Here is a 22,495-nt window from a genome sequence, read left to right as displayed (position 1 = left end):
CGCTCCTGAAATCGATGGTAGCCTTGGACCATGGACACAAGCAATCGATTTTGTGATCGCATTGTGGACGCGCAAAACCGATTTTATAACATCGGTTTCGTAATATCGGTTTAAACTACTTCGAAATAATCGTGCAGTGTAGACGTAGCCTGAGAAGCACAAACAGACAGGGAAGGAATAAGGGGTGTGGACCATAGACAGCCAGTCCCAATAACTTATCAGGCCTGGACTTGCCAACTTTCTAATCACACAAAACTGAACACCCTGCCCCGCTTGTTCTATTCCCCTTCCCTCCGTCACTCACTTTCTCTCACCCTCACTCACTTTCACTGGACTGGGGCAGGGGGCTGGGGTGTGGAAGGGGAGTGATGGCTCCGCTGGAGGTGTGGGTTTTGTGGTGGCGCCAGGGATGAAGGGTTTGGGGTGCGGGAGAGGGCTCCGGGCTGGGGCAGGGGGTTGGGGTGCGGGAGAGGGTTCGGGGTCCTGGCAGCGCTTACCATGGTTCCCAGGAAGTGGCCACCAGGTGCCTGCAGCTCCTAGATGCATAGGTGACCAGGAAGGCTCTGTGCACTGCCCTCGTGCCCGCAAGCGCCGCTCCTGCAGCTCCTATTGGTCGCTGTTCCTGGCCACTGGGAACTCTGGAGTCAGCACTAGGGGCAGGGGCAGAGTGTGGAGCCTCCCTAGCTGCTAATGTGCCTAGGGGCTGCAAGGACCTAGTTGCCACTTCTGGGATCCATGTGGAGCTAGGGCAGGCAGGGATCCTGCCTTAGCCCCGGACCCCCTCTGCACCGCTGACCAGAGCAGCCAGGCTCCCTTTTCGACTGGGTGTTCCAGTCGAAAACCGGACACCTGGCAACCCTAATCAGGCCCAGCTGCTGAGTACAAAAGTAGAAGGAAGTAAGTGATGAGACTCTGTTAGGGGAGAGACCAGCCCCAAGAGAAGAGCAAATGGTGCGCTCCTGCTTGAGCCCGAGAAGGGAAAGATTTTCTTTTTAATAACCCTGGGAAGAGAAGCATGTTTATGGGGACTATTATTGAACTGCTACTGAAAGGCCATGTTGTGTTAGACAGAAAGACCTGGAGTCTGTTTATTTGCTCAGATGCAGACCATTCACATTCCTGAGGACAGACAATCCACACCACTACAGTCTGTTACCAACCTCAGTGCCCACCTCAATCAAGCAAAAGTTAAAAATATAAATTAAACTCCCACAGCAGCTACTCTGCCTCCCACTGTAAAAGGCAGTCTATGTTACAGGGAGCAGAGATAGCACTGGCTACTGTTTTGAGAAAAATACTTCTGGCCCCTAAAAGGTTTCCTTTCCCACATCTTCTTCCACCACTGTTGTCAACACAATAACCATGAGAAAATGACTCCATCCTTGTGGAGGCACCAACTGTTGCAATCTTTGAGCTTGGCGACTGTGATAGGTTCTCACCTGCAAAGGTATTTGAATAGACTTATAGTTAGTGCAGCACAGGGACCCACTGAAGCCAAAAGATCTCTATACTGTACTTCCAAATGTCACCAGTTGCAAGGTCAGGACATAATAATTTGGAGTCAGCAAATTCATGCCTCAAAGGAAAGAAAAGCTCAATCGTCGTCAAGTCTAGTGGATGAGAGGAAGAGGAAGAACTAGTAACAGTGAGATCTGAATAGAAAAGCACTTCTGCTGAAGAACTGGCATGAGATACTGGCAAAACAAAAGCAAAACCCTGCTGCTAAAACCCCATCCAAAACCACACAGACTAAAGGGATGTTAATCTCAATTATTATTTAAACAAACACGTTCCCAAACCATCCATTACCCTGAGGCACCACACCAACAAAGCTAGGAGCCTAAGTGGTACACCTCTACCCCATTATAATGCCATCTGATATAACACAAATTTGGATACAACGGAGTAAAGCAGCGCTCCAGGGGGGCGGGGCTGCGCACTCTGGAGGATCAAATCAAGTTCGATATAGCGCAGTTTCACGCGGTAAGAATTTTTGGCTCCCGAGGACAGCATTATATCAAGGTAGAAGTGTATTTTATTTTTAAAAACAATGATCCACAAAAATGTGCTATGCTTTTTGCACCATTTTTCATAGAAGTGTTTTAAAATAAAGCTACATGGAAGTCTGATTACTGCTGAACCACTGGTGTTGGATTACAGCTTCCATGCTTCCCTTCTATTTACTATATCAGGCATTAGGGCTCGGCAAAGATATTTTGGTACATGTACAGTACAGTACAAATGAGGTCATGTACAAACTTACAGTCTACATACAAGCTTTAAAGCAGTTTGGCAAATACCTTTCTACAAAAACACTGTGCAACACTGAAAATGTGTAAAGAATGGAATGAAATATCTATGGGATATTGTTCGTTCTATCCAGGCTAGAGAACTTCTTCCCTATTTCTAAGAAGTAATAAAAATAAATGGTTGGAAAAAAAAATCAATTCAACCTGTCATTTCCAGCTTGAGTTCTATGCTCAAGAGGCAGTTCCTGGAACATTCACGTCTGTCTATTCTGGCGAGAGTCATATGTAAGAATAACAAATACTCTCTGCTCCACCCACTTGCAATGCAACTGCCAGTTTACTCAGTATTATTCATCCATGTGAAATGGGTCACTAGGGAGCTCAGAAGTATTAGTAATGCTCAGAATAAGATTTAACTCTGTTTTATGCCTGAAATAAGTAAAAGAAAAAAAATCACAGTCAATCTAAAACAAATGAAGGCACACTACTGTAGTGACACTACCAGAAAATACAGCTTAAATGCTGCCGACAGACTTCAGTCAATGGAATCTTTGAAGAGGAAGAACATGGGTTGATATGTAAATGGAAGACGTGACAACCAAAGCAGGTCCAGTTCTGCATGACAGGATAGAATGTTCTGGAATACCATGTCCTCCTTTTCCATGACTCCCAGCAAGAAACAGAAGCAGTACATGTTTCTCGATTATTGTAGTGTGCGCAGAGTCAAGTGATGCTGTAGCAGATGAGTGAACTCACCAGTCAGTGAAAAACCATTACTATGTATACGCACAATTGAATTACGAATTCTCATGACTTGTGGCATTAGCTCGGATTGGGCAGTTCTCTCCAGGCAAATGCGATCTGCCTTCATAGTGGTGGAAGATTACTTCCATATAAAAGCCTGCAGGAGCGAGAGAAGGCTCTTTTGTATATCAGGAACGGAAATGCCATTGTCAGCTATAGTCAGTCAATTCTTTCAGAAACTGCTCTTTTCTTCCATAGTTTGCCTGCCATCTAGATTAGTGGACACTCCACACCATGACATGCACAGGGAAACAAAACAAGTGGGGGTTTTCTCCATGATTTGAGGAGATCGAGCTGATGCACACACTGAGTTAAGATCTCTCGCAGAAAGCAATTGCTGCCATGTGAAAACATGAACAGCACAAAACTGAATTTTTGGCAAATAAAGACAAAGGATGCCAATCATTTTGCACTCAGGCTACTTAATATGGAATTAAAAACCAGGAGGACACACTAAAAATCCCTCCCTAATTTGGAGCTAAGGCTTCCAGGAGCTAGCCTGCTTGCTCCGTTCAGCAGCCAAGAAAAATGATTGAAACCCAATCTGCAAACACAAGCACAAATTAGTTGCTCATGAATATTCAGTAAGAGGCAGCATTACCTTCCTATTAGTATGTGCCAATATTCAGAGCCAAGAACCGCACAACTTTCATGTACTCGCTTACCAACAGAAAATACTTATTGTAATTGAAAGCAAGACAGAGTAGCACAGTCTGCATACAAGTTAACAAAAGAAACTGCTCTTCGAAAGCGCTTTGAAAGCCCAGCTCTCTAAGTTTCAGAGGATGCGTGTTTAATCAGAAACTAATGAGAGTCCTAGAAATCGCATGAGAAGCTGGGGCAAGCAGCCTGCCCAACAGCAGCTAGGGATAACAGTACAATGGAAGGGTTACAATTCCTTTGGCATTCTCTCTCATATCATCTGCTGCTGATAAACTGTGGCACAAAGGCCTATGCCTCCTGGAAACTGGCTTAGTTCCAAGCTTGAGTTGAGGAATAGAGCAGTCAAGCGGGAAAATAAAAAGCTTGACTTGCAAAACTTTCCCTTAACCATTTCAGTGCTAATTAGGATCCTCTGAAACTGCCATCCAGCAGGAGGCAGGGGGAATTATTGTGTGTAGAAGTCTAGCCCTTCTGATTATTTCAACTCATGGAAAGGACAAAATCCAGCTTGTTTGCAAGCAGGGCCACCTGGAGCGGGGTGGGGGGGGCAAGTGGGGCAATTTGCCCCAGGCCTTGGGCCCTGCAGGGGCCCCCACGAAAATATAGTATTCTCTAGTATTGCAACTTTTTTTTATGGAAGGGGCCCCTGAAGTTGCTTTTCCCCAGGCCCCCTGAATCGTCTGGGCAGCCCTATCAGCAAGGATCACTTTCACCCTCTAAAGCACTTGCATGAGACCGGACAGAATGCCAGCAGTGTATGCTATGGATGGGAGGCTAGCACACTCAACAGCACTGTGGTACACAGTCTGTGTGGCCAGCCAGGTTAGGGTGAGGACAGAAGCCCTTCTCCCTGCGAGCATCTGTCAGCAGGCTCTGGAGACAGGGGAGAGAGACAGAGCAAGATTCACTAGCAGGTGTAAGGGAAGCTGCTCCGCACATTCCCTGTCGTGCATTTCTTGAAGCCTCCTGCTTGCCCTTGTCTTGTACCTCAACTTGGTCACTTCAGGTTTCATCCCCACAGCCTCAGAGGAGCAAGGGCACAACATAGCTCTAAACAGATTTGGTGAAATACTGCACAAATAGCTATGAATATTCACTTGGATTTTTAAATTAAATCAGCTTTTTCTGAGTTTATCCCCTAATGTGGGCTGGTCTCTTTTGGTGAACATGCATGTCATGTTTACTGGCTGGCTGGTTTGCAAAGAGTGAATTTCAAACTCAAACTGCAGGTACATGCACGTTTTTCCAGTCGGGGGTCAAAAAACAGTGTTATGTGACTTAGCTCATTAAACTTAGCTTGACAACACAACTCAAGATATTGTATATCAAATACATCCACTGAATTTTTTAGGCTCCACGAAGAATAAAGATGTGCTGAATAAATTCAGACAATGAATCAGCGTGAGGAAATCACAATCCACTGGCAAATAATCTGATACCAGGACAGGCACTACATTCACAAGATGAATTATTTGCAAATTACATACTGTGCTCTAGCTAATAATCCTCTGTCTCATTTTCATGTTAACAAAAAGGTTGAGGGAGGAAGAATCAAAGGAAAATAACAAGAAAACCCTGATGCAGAAAAAAGTGTTCAGTGGCTGTGTTTTCAAGTGATTTTTATGGTACTGTATATCATGAGTTACTTAAAATAAAAGTTGTGTGAAATACAAAAATGTCCATGCAGTTGAAAGATGCAATGCGAGCATTTCTGTAAAAATATTCTAGCATAGTTCAGGAGAATTTTGGGGAACTGAGTAGGGGGAAAAAACCTGATTTGTCTCAAACTGAGATCTAAGAACAAGAAAACTTCTCTTCTTCCTCTTTTTTTTTTTTTTTTTTTTTTGTTAATAATCACTTCAGAACTACATGCTAAGTACTGATACCAGCAAGTATGAGTGCTGGTCTGGTGCACGTTTGAACACTGAAAAAGTGTGTCTGAAGATGACAAATTGTAGGCCAATCCTGCTAACATTTCCGATGGCTTCCGTGGAACAGCTCACAGTAATAGGCAATACACCCACTGGTAGATGTTTGCAGGATTGGGTCCTACAGCTTCATAACACACATATACTTCCTACTGGGTCTACAGGACTACAGACCACTAAGTGCCCTTTGAATACACACTCTCAACCATTTTTTAAACTTTGCTGTATAGCATGCACAGAATCCCACGCAATAGTAAATATTCCTCAGGCTAACTGGAATTATCCAAAATAGATTTTCAAAGAAGTCTGACAAAGAAAACAAAAAGTCCCCAGAGTTGTGTCTATCCAGTAAACCAGCAACTCTGAGTGGATTTCAAATTCTCATAAGCTGAATGAATTCAGCGAGGCTGTTAACAAAGGTGTCCTGCACCCAACATACAGCTTGTCCATTGCTTATATTTAGAAATGACAAAGAGGATAGCTGGATGGACATGAGAGCAGGGGAAGGGGAAGGGAACAGACAAACTCTTTTAGTGTGAAAAAGCTTTCAGCTTTCCTATGTGTCTCTAGTGCAGCATCATTCTTTAGAAACATTCTGAAGTGATTTCTGCTGCTCCAGGAAAATCAGAAGCTTTTCTTGACCCGGGTGGTTTCTGCTACACTATGCATGTCTTCCTCTGAAGAAAAGACCTGTAGATCAGGAGTAACTTAAGACTTCTAAACAGCATCTTCTCAATTGGCCTGGTTGCTGGATGCCATACCCAAATGTTCACTTTCCTTCTTTCAAATCCCATTTGGTATTTGACACCTCCCCCACTCTCCCCAAAACACTAGTGACTTCCCCAGCCTTCTTCCTTTTCCTTTTTGAAGACTACTACATTCCAGAAATACCAGGATTTATGGCACAATCTCACTAATTTTCAAATGCCATGGTCATCATATCCAGACATCATGCTTCGCCAAGGCATATTCTAAACATAAATGACATGGCGATTGCTCCAAAATCCAGTGAAGTCTGTGGCAATATGCTTAACTCCACTGGTCTTTGGATCAAGCCCATGACCTGACCACAGTGAGTTTGGTCAGCAATAGACTTAAAAATAAGTAAACGATCATGCTTGTTTCTCTCACAGATGGAGTTGATACAGGATTAGAGCTCTGGGTTTTCTCCTGCTAGATCTCATTTGAACCCATCCAATGATCCTCAGCTAGTTCTTTTTGCTTTCTCACTTGAAACTCCAACAAATCAATAATCCAACATCGATAGCTGATCTTTCACTAACTCTCTCATTTTAGAGTGGATGATGTTTCCAGGCCAGGGTTGAGAGACCAAAGTAAACTCAAGAATCCCATTGGGATCCTCTGCCATGAGATGAGCTTGTAGAGAAACACAATGCAGGTGTTCCTTGTATTGCCACTCTCCCAGCATTCACACAAACAAACATTTATCTATAATTCATGAAAACAGCAATAATCCAGGCCTTGCTGCTGGTGAAGGAGGATAATTGAAGAAAGACCCTCTGTGCTGTATCCCAGTGAAACCCTGCAGAGGCATCTGTGTCGGAATATCCCATTTAACAGAGAGACTCCATTCATCTCCCAGGAAAAGCTGATTAGTGCAGACTCAGATGTCTTAGACTATCTGGCCTTTTTCCAGCCACAGACATCACAAAGGCTCAGTTCAAATGCCCTTCCTATCTGGCATCAGTGTCCTTGAAAGAGAATGGAAAACATCTTACAGAAGGCGACTGACAAACACAGAAAACAGTAATCGAAGGGTACGAATTATCTCTGCCATGCCTCTGCTCAGCATGACTAAAGACCTCGTCCTGATCTCACTCATGCTGGCGCAAGTCAAGAGGAACTCTACTGAAGTCAATGGAGTTACAGGAGCGAGGGCAGGAATCAGGTCTTTATATCCCTTCATCTTTTATGGTAGCCCAGTGCTGTGATTTCCAATGGAAAACTCTAATAACCGCGTTGACCCTCATCTGTACTTCACATTGTCTAATACCAGGAGCGCAGACATTGTGAGGCAATTCTATAAGTAGCACAAAGGACAGACGTTTGTGCTGTGTTAGTGTAGATGGAGCCTCAAAGCACTCTGAGCTAGGGTGTGATTCCAAGATCACATATGCATACTCATTGAGCTAGCATGCTAAACACAGCAGTGTAGCCACGGCAGCATGGGCTAGCTGCCCCAAGTACAAACCCGCCTGCTGCCCTGGGGTATATATTTGGGGTGGCTAGCCCAGGTAGCTACTGCCTGTGCTACCACAGTGACACTACTATTGTTAGCGTACTGGCTGAGATCAGAACTGGCAGAAGTATATGCATGCCAGCTGGGAATCAGTCACTCGAAGTGTAGATGTAACCAGAGTTAATGCTCAGAGAACTCTACCCTGTTTGGTAGTGCTTTGGAGGTGGTGTGATTTCAGGCTTTCATAGGTTCATCTCCACAGGCGTGGGGAGAAGGTCTAGAAACTGGGGCAAGGATGGAGGAGGGGACTCATCCATTACCTTCATTTGAGGTCTCCACTTCTTCCACCACCCGCATGCACTGTGGCACCCAATGGCACCCCACATGGACATCTATCCCCTTCAGAAACTCATATCCGTTGTGCCCCTCCCCCCTTCAGGGCATTGCAACAACATTCAGGATAAAGCGAGTCACATTGAACATGTAATTTCTTAGCTTATGTTTATGGTGTGAGGTGCATGAAATACCCTCCTCATCCCAGTTCACCAGGCCACAATGTTTTTCCTTCTTCTAGTACCTCATAAAGACTTACAAAGAGTAGACAAAGAGCTATATAACCCTGAGTCAATTCTTTCTCTGGGCTTCCTCTGTCTTCTCCGTTTCAGTCTATTACACTGCACCACACAACAAACAGTGTAACAGATTGGCAGTGCCTGTCTCAAACAGCTTACCCTGACTGCAGGCGTTGATCTTGCTGAGAAAGGGTTAGGTGGGTTTTGTGAACTCCATGAGACAGATCGCTCGTTATTCCACCCAAATAAAGGAGGCGGGAGTGGTTCTCTGGGTAGAAAAGATCTAGTGTGGGGGCTGAGCAGTCCTGAGGGGACAAACCCTAGGAAGTGGGACTGGAGTGAATGTTGTTATCTTATTATTATTATTAATTTGTATGGTGGTAGAGCTTAGGCCCCCATCGTGCTAGGTGCTGTACAAACATAGAATAAAAAGATGGAACCTCGTTGGGGCAGGTACCAATCTAAATAGGAGCTGACTTCCTTGTTAATCAAAACAAACCCCTGAAAGGGGTGAGTTTTGTCTCTACACAGCATGTGTGGACTGTGTTTGCTCACAGGCAGGGACCCTTTCATTTTGTCTGATATGGAGCCATGCACATTGTCAGTGTCCAGCACATGTAAATCACCATTGTATGTGTTTGGTTATTTTTGGTGTTTGTTTTTTGCGGGGAGGGAGTATGGTGTGTGGGGGGGTTAAGTATCATTTTCTCCAATGTATTATTTATTAAATGTCAAAGGCTCAGATGAGTCGGGCTGAATCCAAGCTCTAAGCACGTCTCCATTTTGGAGCTGATTCAGACCCAGCCTCATTTCAAACTGCTGCAGAATAATGTGGAACCTGAGTCCCTGATGGCCAACAAGGAAGAAATAATCTTTTCTGCTCCACATGTGCAGGACTCACTTTTCGTGATGTGTTGCTTTAAAAACTTGGTCCAGATGAAAGAGCCATTAGAAGCCTTATTTAAATATTTCGTAAATTGAACCCTATGGCCATATTCAAGTCCTGATTCCTGGTGTCTCTAGTTTTTTTCTCTCTGATCTATTTTGAGAGGGGAAGGAGGGAGGGTTATTTTATTCTAAACTCAATTTAGAATCAAGTAAGGTCCAACATGGACCTTGCAAACAAGGGGTGGGGGTAAGCAGTAAGGCAAAAGAGGACTTTCAGGATCTCTGGTGAAAGAGGGTGCAACTTTCTCAGGAAGGTCTGTGTTGGGATTATGCCAGAGCCGAGCCCCATGAGTTCAGGAATTGGTACTGCTCATGATAGGAAGCCAGACTAAAGCCTGGGCGGACTTCCTCATTCCAGCATGCCTGCACTGGGGAGAAGAAATGTCTTTAATGGTCCTGCTGCACTTGAATAGTATGCATGAAATCTGTCTTTAATCTCTCCAATACCATCCTACTTCTTTAAAAAAACCAACTAATGCATAAACACATGTATAAAACCTACCTTGGTGAAGCCTATTTGTTCCTTACGAAAATTTTCCAGTGGTTTGATCAACAAATCACTAGCATTTTGGACCTGCAGAACACAGAAGGAAACAACAGCTTAGTTACAGGGCACATATTTGTGTTACACTAAAGAGAGACAGGGATAGGGGTGCAGACTGAAAGGCCCAAATTGTAATCCCAGTTCTAATACTGACTCGCTGAATGTGCTTAGACCACATCCTTTAACCCATGTGTCTTCTTGCCCCTCTACATAATGTAGGTCAATATTATCCCTATCTCACGGAGCTCTGAAGAATCACTATGACAACAGTAGAGTGTTCAGTATTATTATTAGATTTCCACAGGCCCCAAATCTACTACTCCCACAGGAGGGCAAGTTAGCACTCTGCCTTAAACTATCTGTTACTACCCTCCAGAGTAAATTTCTAACCATTTCTAGTGTGGCACTTTCTGTTGGATTACAGGAATCAAAGGGGCAGACTTTCGAAAGTAAGAAGATTGGGAGATTATTCTATTGGATCTTTGGTGCAGAGAGCCTTGTTATAGTTGTCCTACTGTTGCAATCAGGAATACATAATACACCTCTACCCCGCTATAACGTGACCTGATATAACATAGGTTCACGTATAGCATGGTAGCAGCGGGGCTTCAGCAGTGTTTTAAAGGGACCAGGGCTCCGGCTGCTGCGGGGAGCCCAGGGCCCTTTAAACCACTGCTGGAGTCCTGACGCCCCTACCCCGGGGCTGTGGCAGCGGGGCTCCACCGGCGATTTGAAGGGCCTGGGGCTCCCTGCAGCAGATGGAACCCAGAGCTCTTTAAATCACCACCGGAGCCCTGCTGCTCCTACCCTGATATAACGGGGTTTCAGCTATAATGCGGTAGGGACTTTTGGCTCCCCATGACCGTGTTATAGCAGAGTAGAGGTGTATGTTTAATATGAGGGGAAGGTTTGCCCCAGAACATCTGGATCTTTCTAGCCCAAGTACCAGATAACCCCCACAACAACCTATAACAAAAACAGGACTTTGCCAAGAATAGGATCTGATGTCCAACTACTGTAATTCACACTCAAGAGTTGGCACTCAGTCTATAGAAGGGAGAACTCTACCTTTAAAAAGGAGAACAAAGAAGACCCGAGGAATTACAGCCTAACTCTGATACCTGGAAAGATACTGGAACAAATTATTAAACAATGAATTTGAAAGAACCTGGAGGATAATAGGATAATTAGTAATAGCCAACATGGATTTATTAATAACAAAATCACACCAAACCAACCTACTTTCCTTTGTTGACTGGACTATTGGCCTAGTGGATAGGGAGAAAGCAATACACATGTTATCTTGACTTTAGTAAGGGTTTTGACACAGGGTACGTCTACTCTACAGGATTATTCCGATTTTACAAAACCAGTTTTGTAAAACAGATTGTATAAAGTCGAGTGCATGAGGCCACACAAAACACAATAATTCGGTGGTGTGCGTCCATGTACCAAGGCTAGTGTCGCTTTCTGGAGCGTTGCACTGTGGGTAGCTATCCCGTAGCTATCCCACAGTTTCCGAGTCTCCCCCGCCCATTGGAATTCTGGGTTGAGATCCCAATGCGTGATGGTGCAAAAACAGTGCCGTGGGTGATTCTGGGTAAATGTTGTCACTCATTCCTTCCTCCGTGAAAGTAACGACGGACAATCATTTCTCACCCTGTTTCCCCTGGATTGCCCTGGCAGACGCCATAGCATGGCAACCATGGAGCTTGTTTTGCCTTTTGTCACTGTCACCGTATGTGTACTGGATGCTGCTGACAGAGGCGGTACTGCAGCGCTACTCAGCAGCATTCATTTGCCTTTGCAAGATAGCAGAGACGGTTACCAGTCGTTCTGTACCGTCTGCTGTGCCACTGCAAATTGGCAATGAGATGACGGTTATCAGTCGTTCTGAACCATCTCCTGCTGTCATGGGTGCTCCTGGCTGACCTTCGCTGAGGTTGGCCGGGGGCGCAAAGACAAAAATGGGAATGACCCCTCGGGTCATTCCCTCCTTTATGTTGTATCTATAAATAGAGTCAGTCCTGCCTAGAATATGGGGCAAGTGTACTAGAGAACCAGTGTACCAGAGAGCACAGCCGCTCCGTGTCAGATCCCACAGAAACGATGAGCTGCATGCCATTCTAGGGGGTGTCCCTGCAACAACCTCACCCGTTGCTTCCCTCCTCTCCTATCCCTCCTGGGCTACCATTGCAGGGTTCCCCCATTTGTGAAGTAATAAAGAATGCAGGAATAAGGAACACTGACCTTCTAGTGAGATAAAATGAGGGGGAGGCAGCCTCCAGCTGCTATGATAGTCCAGGCAGGACATTAAACGGTGCGGGGGAGAGGAGCGCTGCATCCCGCTGCTATGATAGTCCAGGCAGTACAGAATCTTTTCTTTAGACATGAAGGGGGGGAGGCTGATGGAGCTCAACCCCCAGTTGCTACGATGAGGACGGTTACCAACCGTTCTGTACCATCTGCTGGGAATAACCGGGAGTCATTCCTATTTTTACCCAGGTGCCCCTGGCCGACCTCACCTGTGGTTGGTCAGGAGCACTCATGGGATGATGACAAGGATGGCTACCAGTCCTTCTGCACTGTACCCTCTGCCACAGGGGAAGGGAGGGGAGAGGATGCTGCTGTTCAGTGCCACGGCACCGCGTCTATCAGCAGCATGCAGTAGACATATGGTGACATTGAAAAAAGTCAAGAAACGATTTTTTCCCCTTTTCTTTCACGGGGTAAGGGGGGGTAAATTAACGAGCTATACCCTGAACCACCCCGGACAATGTGTTTGACCCTACAGGCATTGGGAGCTCAGCCAAGAATGCAAATACTTTTTGGAGACTGCGGGGACTATGAGATAGCTGGAGTCCTCAGTCCCCCCTCCCTTCCTCCATGAGCATCCATTTGATTCTTTGGCTTTCCGTTACGCATGTCACGCAGCACTGTGCTGTGGACTCTGTATCACAGCCTGGAGATTTTTTTCAAATGCTTTGGCATTTCATCTTCTGTAACGGAGCTCTGATAGAACAGATTTGTCTCCCCATACAGCAATCAGATCCAATATCTCCCATACAGTCCATGCTGGAGCTCTTTTTGGATTTGGGACTGCATTGTCACCCATGCTGATCAGAGCTCCACGCTGGGCAAACAGGAAATGCAATTCAAAAGTTCGCAGGGCTTTTCCTGTCTACCTGGCCAGTGAATCCAAGTTCAGATTGCTTTCCAGAGCGGTCACAGTGGTGCACTGTGGGATACCGCCTGGAGGCCAATACCGTCGATTTGCGGTCACGCTAACCCTTATCCGATATGGTAATATCGATTTCAGCGCTACTCCTCTCGTTGGGGAGGAGTACAGAAACTGGTTTTAAGAGCCCTTTATATTGATAGAAAAGGCCTCATTGTGTGGACGGGTGCAGGGTTAAATCGGTTTAACGCTACTAAAATCGGTTTAAACGTGTAGTGTAGACCAGGCCACAGTCTCACGACAGTCTTATAAGTGAACTAGGGAAATGACTCTAAGGTGGGTCCACAACTAGTTGAAAGACTGTTCTCAAAAAGAGTATGCTTAGGTTAGATGTTAGAAAAAAAATTCTAAATTATAAGGATAGTTAAGCTCTGGAATAGGCTTCCAAAGGAGATTGTGGAATCTCCATCACTGGAGGTTTTTCAGAACAGGCTGGACAAACACAGGTCAGGGATGGTCTAGGTATACATGGTCCTACCTCAGTGCAGGGGGCTGGACTTGATGACTTCTCATAGTCCCTCCCAGCCCTACATTTCATTTATTCTTTGTTTCCCATAAACAACCCCTCTCTGATCATTGCTCTGCTAGACACGAAGGCTCCTTCGCTGGAAGGAGAATCCCCTCAATTCAGGGTAGGTTGTCCAGATGTCCTGATATAATTAGGACCATCCCAATATTAGAGGCTTTGTCTTACATATGCAACTATCTCCACACCACTCCCAAAAAAAGTGTCCTGATTTTTCACACATGCTATCTGGTCACTCTAATTCAGGGTCTTTGAAAAAGTATGGGGCACCTCAAAAAATAATTATATGCTTTCTTGCATATGGCACTAGCTGCTGACCACAACTCACGCAGGATGGGCTGACAGGAATGCCCGCTGCTCTGCAAACACAAACTAGAAGCATCCTGAAGAAGGCAAGGGTGTTTTTTTACTTTCCTCAGGGAAATGAAAACACCAAAAGCAGGAAGCAGATTATATGTATTTTAAACATGGTGCATGCTGGTGTCTGCAGCCTCCTTTTAACTCAGATTGCTCACTGTCTGCAGAGTCAGGACAGGTTGGCTCCATCTTTGGAATTATACAATTATATTGTTTCCTGCCCGATCTAACAGAGAAACAGGGTAGAAGAACCACCTCTCTCCGCAGCAGCTTCTCCCAGCCTCTGCTCTTGGACAATCTGTTTGGTACCAAGTGAAACCTCTGTCATCCTCATTGCAACACCACTTAGCAAAGCTGTGGCTCCAGCCCTGCTTTTCCATTACAGCATCTATCCTGGAAGCACTGAATGATGATCCCAGAATCTGATGGACACACAAGGTGAATACAATCCCTGAGCCAAGAGCATGGCCTGTTGCCAACATTTCTAAGGGAACAGGAAAGTTGGTGAATGCATTTCTAGGGAGGAACTGCACCAGACCTGAAACGAGCCGTTTGTTAAACCTAGCCACCCACAGAAACTTGTGCCCAAGATCTCACCCCCAGGAAGGCCCACATATGTGAGAATTGCTCCCCACAGACACAGCTTTAGCCAGGAGCTCAAAATAATGTGTAGAAAGAGCAGTGGGAAGAGCAGAAGGCTAGTGTCAGAACTTTGGCATAACACTTTCCAAAACACTCAGTTTCCAGATCCAGCCTGTCTGATCGCAATAAGCACATGTGGGGAGAAGAGCAAATTTAAAATGTGGCTCTCAAAGAAGTGAATAAGGGACATTCCTGTTGATGAGGCATAATCCAAAGAAGCATGAAAGCAGGTGACTGTGCAGCAAGGCTACTACCAGTGTCTATCCCGAAGGAACCTGTGACAAAAGGCACGATAATTCTCAAAACTTTCCGATCCATTATGCTCATGGAAGAATGTCTTCTTCAGGCATGCTCTGTGACCCTTCTCTGGCAGTTTTGGAGGTGAAATTATATTCTACCATGTGTCACGGTCCCCAGCTCGACCCTAACCATTGAGGGGTACCTCCGTCCCCTGTTGTCAAAGGTGGGAGAGGCAGGGAGACACACTCAGAACTGTTAAAGTTTTGCCAGGACACCAGTTAGTTGGTAACCGAGAGCACAGAATACAGTATGAGAGGGCAGTGACCTATATAGTTTATAGATTTTTTTAAGTAAATGGGATATTGTAAAAAGGCTGGCCCTAAAAAATAATGCACCAAGGGTAGAAAAAGATCAAGAAAACTTCTCAGATAGCATCCCTAAGTCTCTGATAACCCTCAAGTTAATGGGGTCTTGGCAGCTCTCAGGAGCTCACCCCTTCATCCTCCCACATAAGCTAAAGGTGGCTGCCATACCTGAGATGCAATGCAAAACATTCTTCTTGCCTTCTTTCAGTCTATTGCTGGTTCTCTCTCATCTATTACCCAGACCCTTGCCAACCTCTAGAGCTACAGAAAACACAGAGTCCTGGCACCCCTTGAGGTATAGCTGTCCCAAACCTTGTAGTTCAGTCAGATGGCATAGGAGGAGTTTTTTCCATCATTGCATTGGGGCACAGCGGAGCAGAGCCAAACAGTGAATTCCTGGCATGCTGTGAAAGGCTTCCACTGATTCTAATATTCATGTTTTTCCTGGAATAAGCATGAAATAGGTTGCTAACTTTCAATAAATGATCGAGGAGTTCTGGAGACAAAGGGGCACAATGTAATGAGGGACAGAAAGAAGTGAATCACACTTCTGGAGCTGCATGCCAGGAGAGGCAGGAGTGCAGGAGGATAACTGCTCCCTTACAAAAAAATAGAAATGCATCTTAGTCAAATAGGTTATAAAATATGAAGTAAGTGGAGCGTGACACAGTTTGTTCCCAGACATGGCCCAGTTGGCCCCATCAGAACTTAACACCTTCTGAGTGAAGAGGGAACCCTTCACAGACCCTTAGGGTTCCTTCAGTATGCCCTTGGCTGCTCAGTGTCCAAATCTTGCTGGTGAAAGGTTTGCCTGGCACCTGTGACAGGTGCTGGCAAACTGAAGGTGAACTGTCTCCCTCCCCCTAAACTCCTTTATATTGTAGAAATAGAAAAGTCTCTCCTTCTCCCTCACTCCTGGGTTGGCTTTGGAGCATTCAGAGGGGAAGGTCAATACTCAAGTACGACTGGTCAAAAGATAGTCCCTGAGGGGCATATTCCACATCACTTGTAAGCCCTACAGGGCCTCCAGTTTCCTTTGTCTTTCAAGGCCCAGCACAATAGCAATGGTGGAGACTATGGCATCCCACTCAGAGGCCATCACCACTCTTTTACATCCTTTCAGCACTCCCAGTCCATAGCCTCGAGACAATAGGAATCTTAGTATACATGGTCACTTGGTATTTTTCTTGTATAGTTTGGCAGTAACACATTGTAACTAGATCCACAACTGAGCTAGCTGAGACTAGGCTGTGAAATCTGAAGAAGACTGAGACACATGATCACAGAACCTAAAACAGGGAACCTTCACCAGATACTCTACTGCAGGACAGGCAGGATAAATTGGAGACACATTTAGCATTATTCTGCACTATGCAGTATTGGGGTGCGGTTCCTCTCTCTGGTGGAGTTACGCTGCCAGAAAAGCGGTGTCATGCTGTGCAGAGTCAGAGCCCAAGAGTGGTAGATTTCTGTCCATAGATTGCAAAAGAGAAGCATCCATGAGCCCCTAGTATGTGCAATAACTGACAATCAAAAACTTTCCAGCCCTGCTTTAATATCAAACGCCAGTGAGGGGCATTTGAGATAGGTAGACTGTCAGGCTAGGTCTGATACACAGACATGTAAAAGCAAGAACAGGTCATAGACCCTTCATGTCTGGAATTGTGTGATGACAGCTTTGTCATATCTATACCCTATATAATGTAATGAACCAGCTTGTGTGCATGGATATATAAGATGTACACACCATTACTCTTTACTGAATGGACTAATAGAGCAGCAGTGTCATAGGCCCTATACTTCAAACAGCTAAGAGAGATCCCCCTTGAGCTCGAGGGTGAAAGGCGGTGCTTTTTTGGAACAGGACGATACAAGTTCTATTCCTCACTATCACCATGAATTTCTGCATTGCCTCAATGTGCAGCATTATGACAATAACGTGGTCCTATCTGGTCACTGATTTGCTACAGTAATGTCCATCCTTTTGTATAATACACTTGTGCCTAGGGTACAAATAGGCATAATCACTGTCATACTCCAGGGCCTGAGGAGGGATTTGTTAACAAAATCAAGTTTTGCAGTTAAATAGAGAACATCAAAGAAGCCAAGTGTTTGCTATGAGCAGCTTTGTGACTTCTAGCCCAAAACAGGTGTTCACGGGAGGTCACCTTACCATCATTGATCTCTCAAGTTCTACCTCCTGAAGCAACTCTGCAAATTCCTTAAAGGATTCAGCTATAAAGAGAGAGAAAAATGAAACAATTGATTAGTGCAGATCCTGGTCAGATCAGTGTTGAATTTTAGCCTCCTGATTGCCACATTAAGTACAACACTCCAAGCAGGGCCAGAGAAACAGCTGGGGTTTATTGGTTGACACTCCATCTAGGCAGGCTGTTTACAGATCCCATATAACACAGGCTTTCCTTTTCTCTCACAATGTCCACACCAAAGCCATGCCCAAAATCTGCCTCTTAGGCTTAAGTAGCAGGTTGAAAGCTTTACACCTCAACTTTAATGAAGGCTTTTGAACAAGCTCAAAAATCTTACTGAATCTTTGTCACTTTGAAGGCTCTCCATCCATTCTCTCGGCATTCCCAATTTTTTAATTACTCATGGTAGGAGAGTGTGATCACAACTGACATAAATGCTGCTCCATGGGCTGGCTGGAAGAGTGGAACAAGTGATGTCCTTTGGCTGACATGCTGCCTGACGCAGAAAGCACTGACTCCATCAGCCACAGAGGATGCAACAGGACACTGCTGCCTGTTGTCACACTCTGGTTCACTATGGCTGGAACAACATGGAGGTTTGTCCTTCATGGAGCTTTGTTTATTTAACCAAAAGGAAAGAAAATTTAGTCTAAGAAAGCTCTCTTCCCCTCCCCCTCCCCAATCGTGAGCCTTGAGGAAGAGCAGGTGAAATCTCCCATCATTTCGTGTGGCTAACACTAATAAGGCCACATCCTCATATTGCAGACAGATCTGATCATTTTAACATCTGCATTCTGCGGCAAAGACACAGTCTTTATTTCCGCTATGTGAGAAGTTACGAAGGTGACATAACAGAAGTAATTGGAGCATATTAGCTCTGTCCCAGAGGAACTGGAAAAACTGCTGCTGCAGGTTAGATTTGGTTCATTATAGAATAACGAGGAAACTAAAGAGTGAACAGGGAAATCAAGCAGAAATATTTTATGCCCAGTTGCAGCTGAACATATGGAATAAGTTACCAAGCAAGGCCAGCAAGACAAATAATGCAAGGGATGGAAAGGGGTGGGAAAAGTGACAGAAAACTTCAAATGTCCATTTCTACTCTTGAGAAGAGCGGCAGATAGAAGGCAGCCGTACTCCACTCCACCAGTTCCTAAGCCTACGCAGCATAACACCCCTGCTTCCCCACCCCCCCGCAGCATGAACACTGCACAGTCAGGACCCATGACATTCTGGGGAGGTGGATACAGTGAAGTGGAGAGGTTGGAGATCAGCTTGAGAAACACCACGTTTCCTCTTTCAGCTACTGCAATTGCTTGTAGAAGTGACTTTGGAATGTCTGCTCCATGCCATCTCCTCGAGTCTTGGTCAAAAATCTGGCACTTCTGGAGAGGGGACGCATCACAGGGGACCACATGAAGCGCTTTGGCAGCAAAGCTAAGGAGCAAGCCATACTACCGGGGAAGATTATGACGGTGTTTAAAGTAAAAGAATCGGCACTGTGTGCCAATGCCTTGAAATCTTGGTGGTTTGGTCTTATCTGCTCTGCAGCTGGATTCCTTTGTCTTGGGTGCTAGCGCAACACAGTGCAAGGATTTGAGAAAAAGCTTACATACAGACACTGCCTTAGTGCCCACAGGAAATGGTCAAGCGCACCACAATAGGTGTGGAGTACTTCACAGAGCCCTGTGGAGAGGACTTCTCCATAAACTCTGCAGGAATTCCTATCACCCTCTATTTACACTCACCCCGGTTTGTTTACAGTCCAAGCCCTTTAATTCCAGAAGAGTATATATGTAGCCATTTAGCCCTAGCAGAGGAGACTGGAAAATTAACTCACTAAAGACATTTTTAGAAAAACTTTTGGCTTTTAACAAAACAAAAAGGCAGAGGTCCTAGAAGGGAGTGCATCGAGGGCAATAGCATTAAAAACTGATCTATGTTAACGGTGGCTTAGAACATCCTCAGCAATGTGCCAAATAATGAAGAATGGAAGCATCCAGGTGCACAGGGCGACTTGTACACCAGTATCTTGTTTTGCAGGTAATGTGTGCAGAAACCAGTCCTCGCCCTAGCTGCAGGCTGAGTGCTCTACCCAGCATTCAGAGGGACATAGATATCTTAGTGGTAGCTCAGGAAGTCTGTCCAGTCTTTTGTTAAAAAAAAATCCTAGCTGTAGCAACTACTGCACAGCAAATGAATGGTTGTTAGGTATTGTAGGGGGATTTACTGTACAATTGCTGAGATGGGCAGAAAAAGAAAAAAACACCAACTTGTGATATGATAATTCCACTGTCGTCATCAAAATAGCACCTTCTCGTTATTAGTCAGTGATTCCGAGTTTCCCCCACAAAAGAGAGAACTTCAAATACCCAAACATCTAGCTTTGAGCTGGCCATGATGGTCATTGTCATATTCTACTACTGGCCCAAGAGCTGAGGCATGCTAACGTTCAGCATGGTCGCCAATGGCTATATGAAATCTGAAGTATTCACAGGTTCCAAGAGGTTAGGTTCAGGGAAAATAAGCACCAGGGCCAGGGCCGGAGCTGTCATCACTACAGAAAAATGCCATAAATCCCTAAAGTGGTGGGCACAATCAGAGGGTCTTGCATCTCCTGAGGCAATAACTGGAGTTACCCATATAATTTACTCATGTGTCAGTGGAAGACTAGGCCCACTTAAACTGTTTAAAAGCAACTTGTGAATGATTTTTTAAAACAGATTTGTGCCCTTTTTGCTGCTTTATGGCACGTAAATAAGGCTTGACAAGTTTTGTTGGTTTTTTTATTGATTTGTTTCCCATTAAATTATTTAAGAATTTCAAGTCAGGTCCTCCCCAGTTTTGCTGGAGAACTTCTTGAGGGTTCCAGTTACGTCTCTGTATGAGCTCATTCCCTAGCTAAAAGGGCAGAGTGAAGGGTTTCTGAATCTTCAGCAAAGAGATCCTTTCTCCCAAATGTTCATTAGGTAGCACAGTTAATATTTGTTAACTCCTTCTAAGTGATGCCAGTTCTCCTGATTTTATCATCTTCAGTCTCATATATTTTGAAGCCCCAGTTCCTAGAGGTACATGAATGCATGAGAATCTCAGTTTTCATTTAAAAATAAAGTAAATTTTCAGCTCTTAGATTCGGGAGACAAACTGGAAAACATGAACCCTAAAAAGGTCAAAACAAAACAAAACAGAAGGCAAATAAAACCCCCAACATGTGTTACTTCAAAAATCTCATGATTTTTAATCCACTCTCGATTTTGTGGGGCCTGACTCATGATTTCTGAACACGTTTGGCTAAGTTCCAGTCTCAAAACAGCCTCACTAAAAATTAATCATATTTCAGTGTCTTGTAAAGCTGTAATTTCATTATTCTCCAATCATCTTGGAGTTTCCCAGAGTTGACAAGACCTAAATGGCTAATGAGGAATAAAAAGAAGCAGGGACGAGAAAAAAACACCCTTCCAATACCTCCATCCTCCAGTGCCTGGTTCAATGGGACCCCCATTTCATGACTGGGATCTCTATATGCTGCTGGAATATAAATAATAAAATAAAAAGTGGGGAAACAAAAGGTACACGCCTAATTTGGTTTTCTTTGCAGTTATCCTTTAAGTGACAATAACTCTTGAAAGTTTCCCATGCTCGTTTAGACAGAGCAAAACCTACACATATGACCAAAGGACCAACCACAATCTAATATTTAAACAGACGTGGGCCTTCCAATAAAGGTGGAGTCAATTTGTGCTCAATACATTTGGGGTACTCTCGAGATGGGAGGCTGACAATTAAGAGTTGTGTCTTGAGAAAATTCCACACCTACGGTGGTGTTTTCAGCAACAGAGTTGTTTACACTGCTGGAGGGTTTCTAGTGAACTACTGGAAACCCTCGATTACAGATGTATGTGAAAACCTGGCTCTATATTGCTGAAGCTGTTCAGTGACAAAATAATGTAAGTCATACAAAGCTATGTAATAAAGACATGTCAAAAGCAATTAAGTCACCTCAGGAGAAAGCTCCATCTACACCAGCGAGGCGTCTTCCTCCTGAGTCACATCTGAAGCATTCAACTTCGTTATTTTATAACAATGCATTTTAGCTTTGTCCAAATCTGCTTGAGTCTGTAAAGAGCGCAGGTCTTGCCTTCTGCCTCCGTAACAAGTGCAATACTGTTCACGTTTACAGATCAAACACACTCCCCTAGAGTTTGATTAAAAAAATATTCTATGGATTTGTACGCTCCACCCTTCATTCTGCGCAGCACACCTCTGAGCTATCAGATCCTCTGCCCGGGGAGAATCTTGACACTGATTACAACTACCATGTCATAAGAATTTTAAAAGTAGAATAATTAAAGCCACTTGTGGCATGTCAATGACTTGTTCCCATTTTCAGACAAAGGGGAGATTTTCAAGAAGGCTTTTTAGTCTCACCCATCAGGGAGAGACTGCAGGAACTGGTGTGGAAGAAGAAATACAAACCACATTTCTTCACACTGAGTGATTAGAGTGGATCGCCTTAAAAGGTAACTTCCTTGGTTCACAACTGAAGAACTATTTGGTGTCGTTTAAGTTTGCGTGGCCCAAGATCTGACCCTGTTATCTTCCTTCTTAGATCTGTTTGCAAACACCTTATATGGAGTCTGAAATCCTTGATAGTCCTCCTCACCCTCTCCAAGCACCCAGAACAAATGCTTTACTGTTACAGGGCACCTAATGCTGGTGAGAGGTGCCAGCCTGACAACTCTGGAGACTGAAGCTCTCTTTATCCACAGAACAGGTGCTCCGCTGAGCAGATGCAGTGGCAGTGCAAACATCCCCAAGCTAACTGATGAAGAGGCTCTATTTTCTTCCCTTCTTAACACTCCAGAGTGGTGGGCAGACAGGCTACACATTCAGACTGGGCTGATGAGCTGGAAATTTCTTTTTGGATTAACAGGAAAGAGACACTTGCTTCTTGGATTGCTCTTTGCCTCAGATCCTTCCGTTCCCAGTAGGGCTGATTTATATGCACT

At 44.7% G+C, this 22,495-nt stretch overlaps 1 protein-coding gene across 8 annotated transcripts in view; it reads right to left on the bottom strand.

Annotated features, from left to right (window-relative positions):
• OPHN1 (oligophrenin 1) overlaps nucleotides 1–22,495 on the bottom strand; it is a 125,818-nt gene that overhangs the window by 50,709 nt on the left and 52,614 nt on the right. For all 8 annotated transcript variants that reach the window (XM_075068767.1, XM_075068764.1, XM_075068766.1 and 5 more), the window contains 2 exons: nucleotides 17,450–17,511; nucleotides 9,867–9,938 (listed from right to left, as the gene is read on the bottom strand). In XM_075068767.1, coding sequence (XP_074924868.1) covers nucleotides 9,867–9,938; nucleotides 17,450–17,511 — 134 coding nt within the window. The remainder of the gene's footprint in view (nucleotides 1–9,866; nucleotides 9,939–17,449; nucleotides 17,512–22,495) is intronic.

Source organism: Chelonoidis abingdonii, chromosome 8 (genome assembly GCF_003597395.2).
Source record: "Chelonoidis abingdonii isolate Lonesome George chromosome 8, CheloAbing_2.0, whole genome shotgun sequence".
Classification (NCBI taxonomy): domain Eukaryota; kingdom Metazoa; phylum Chordata; order Testudines; family Testudinidae; genus Chelonoidis; species Chelonoidis abingdonii.
This window is presented reverse-complemented; position numbering and strand designations above follow the sequence as displayed.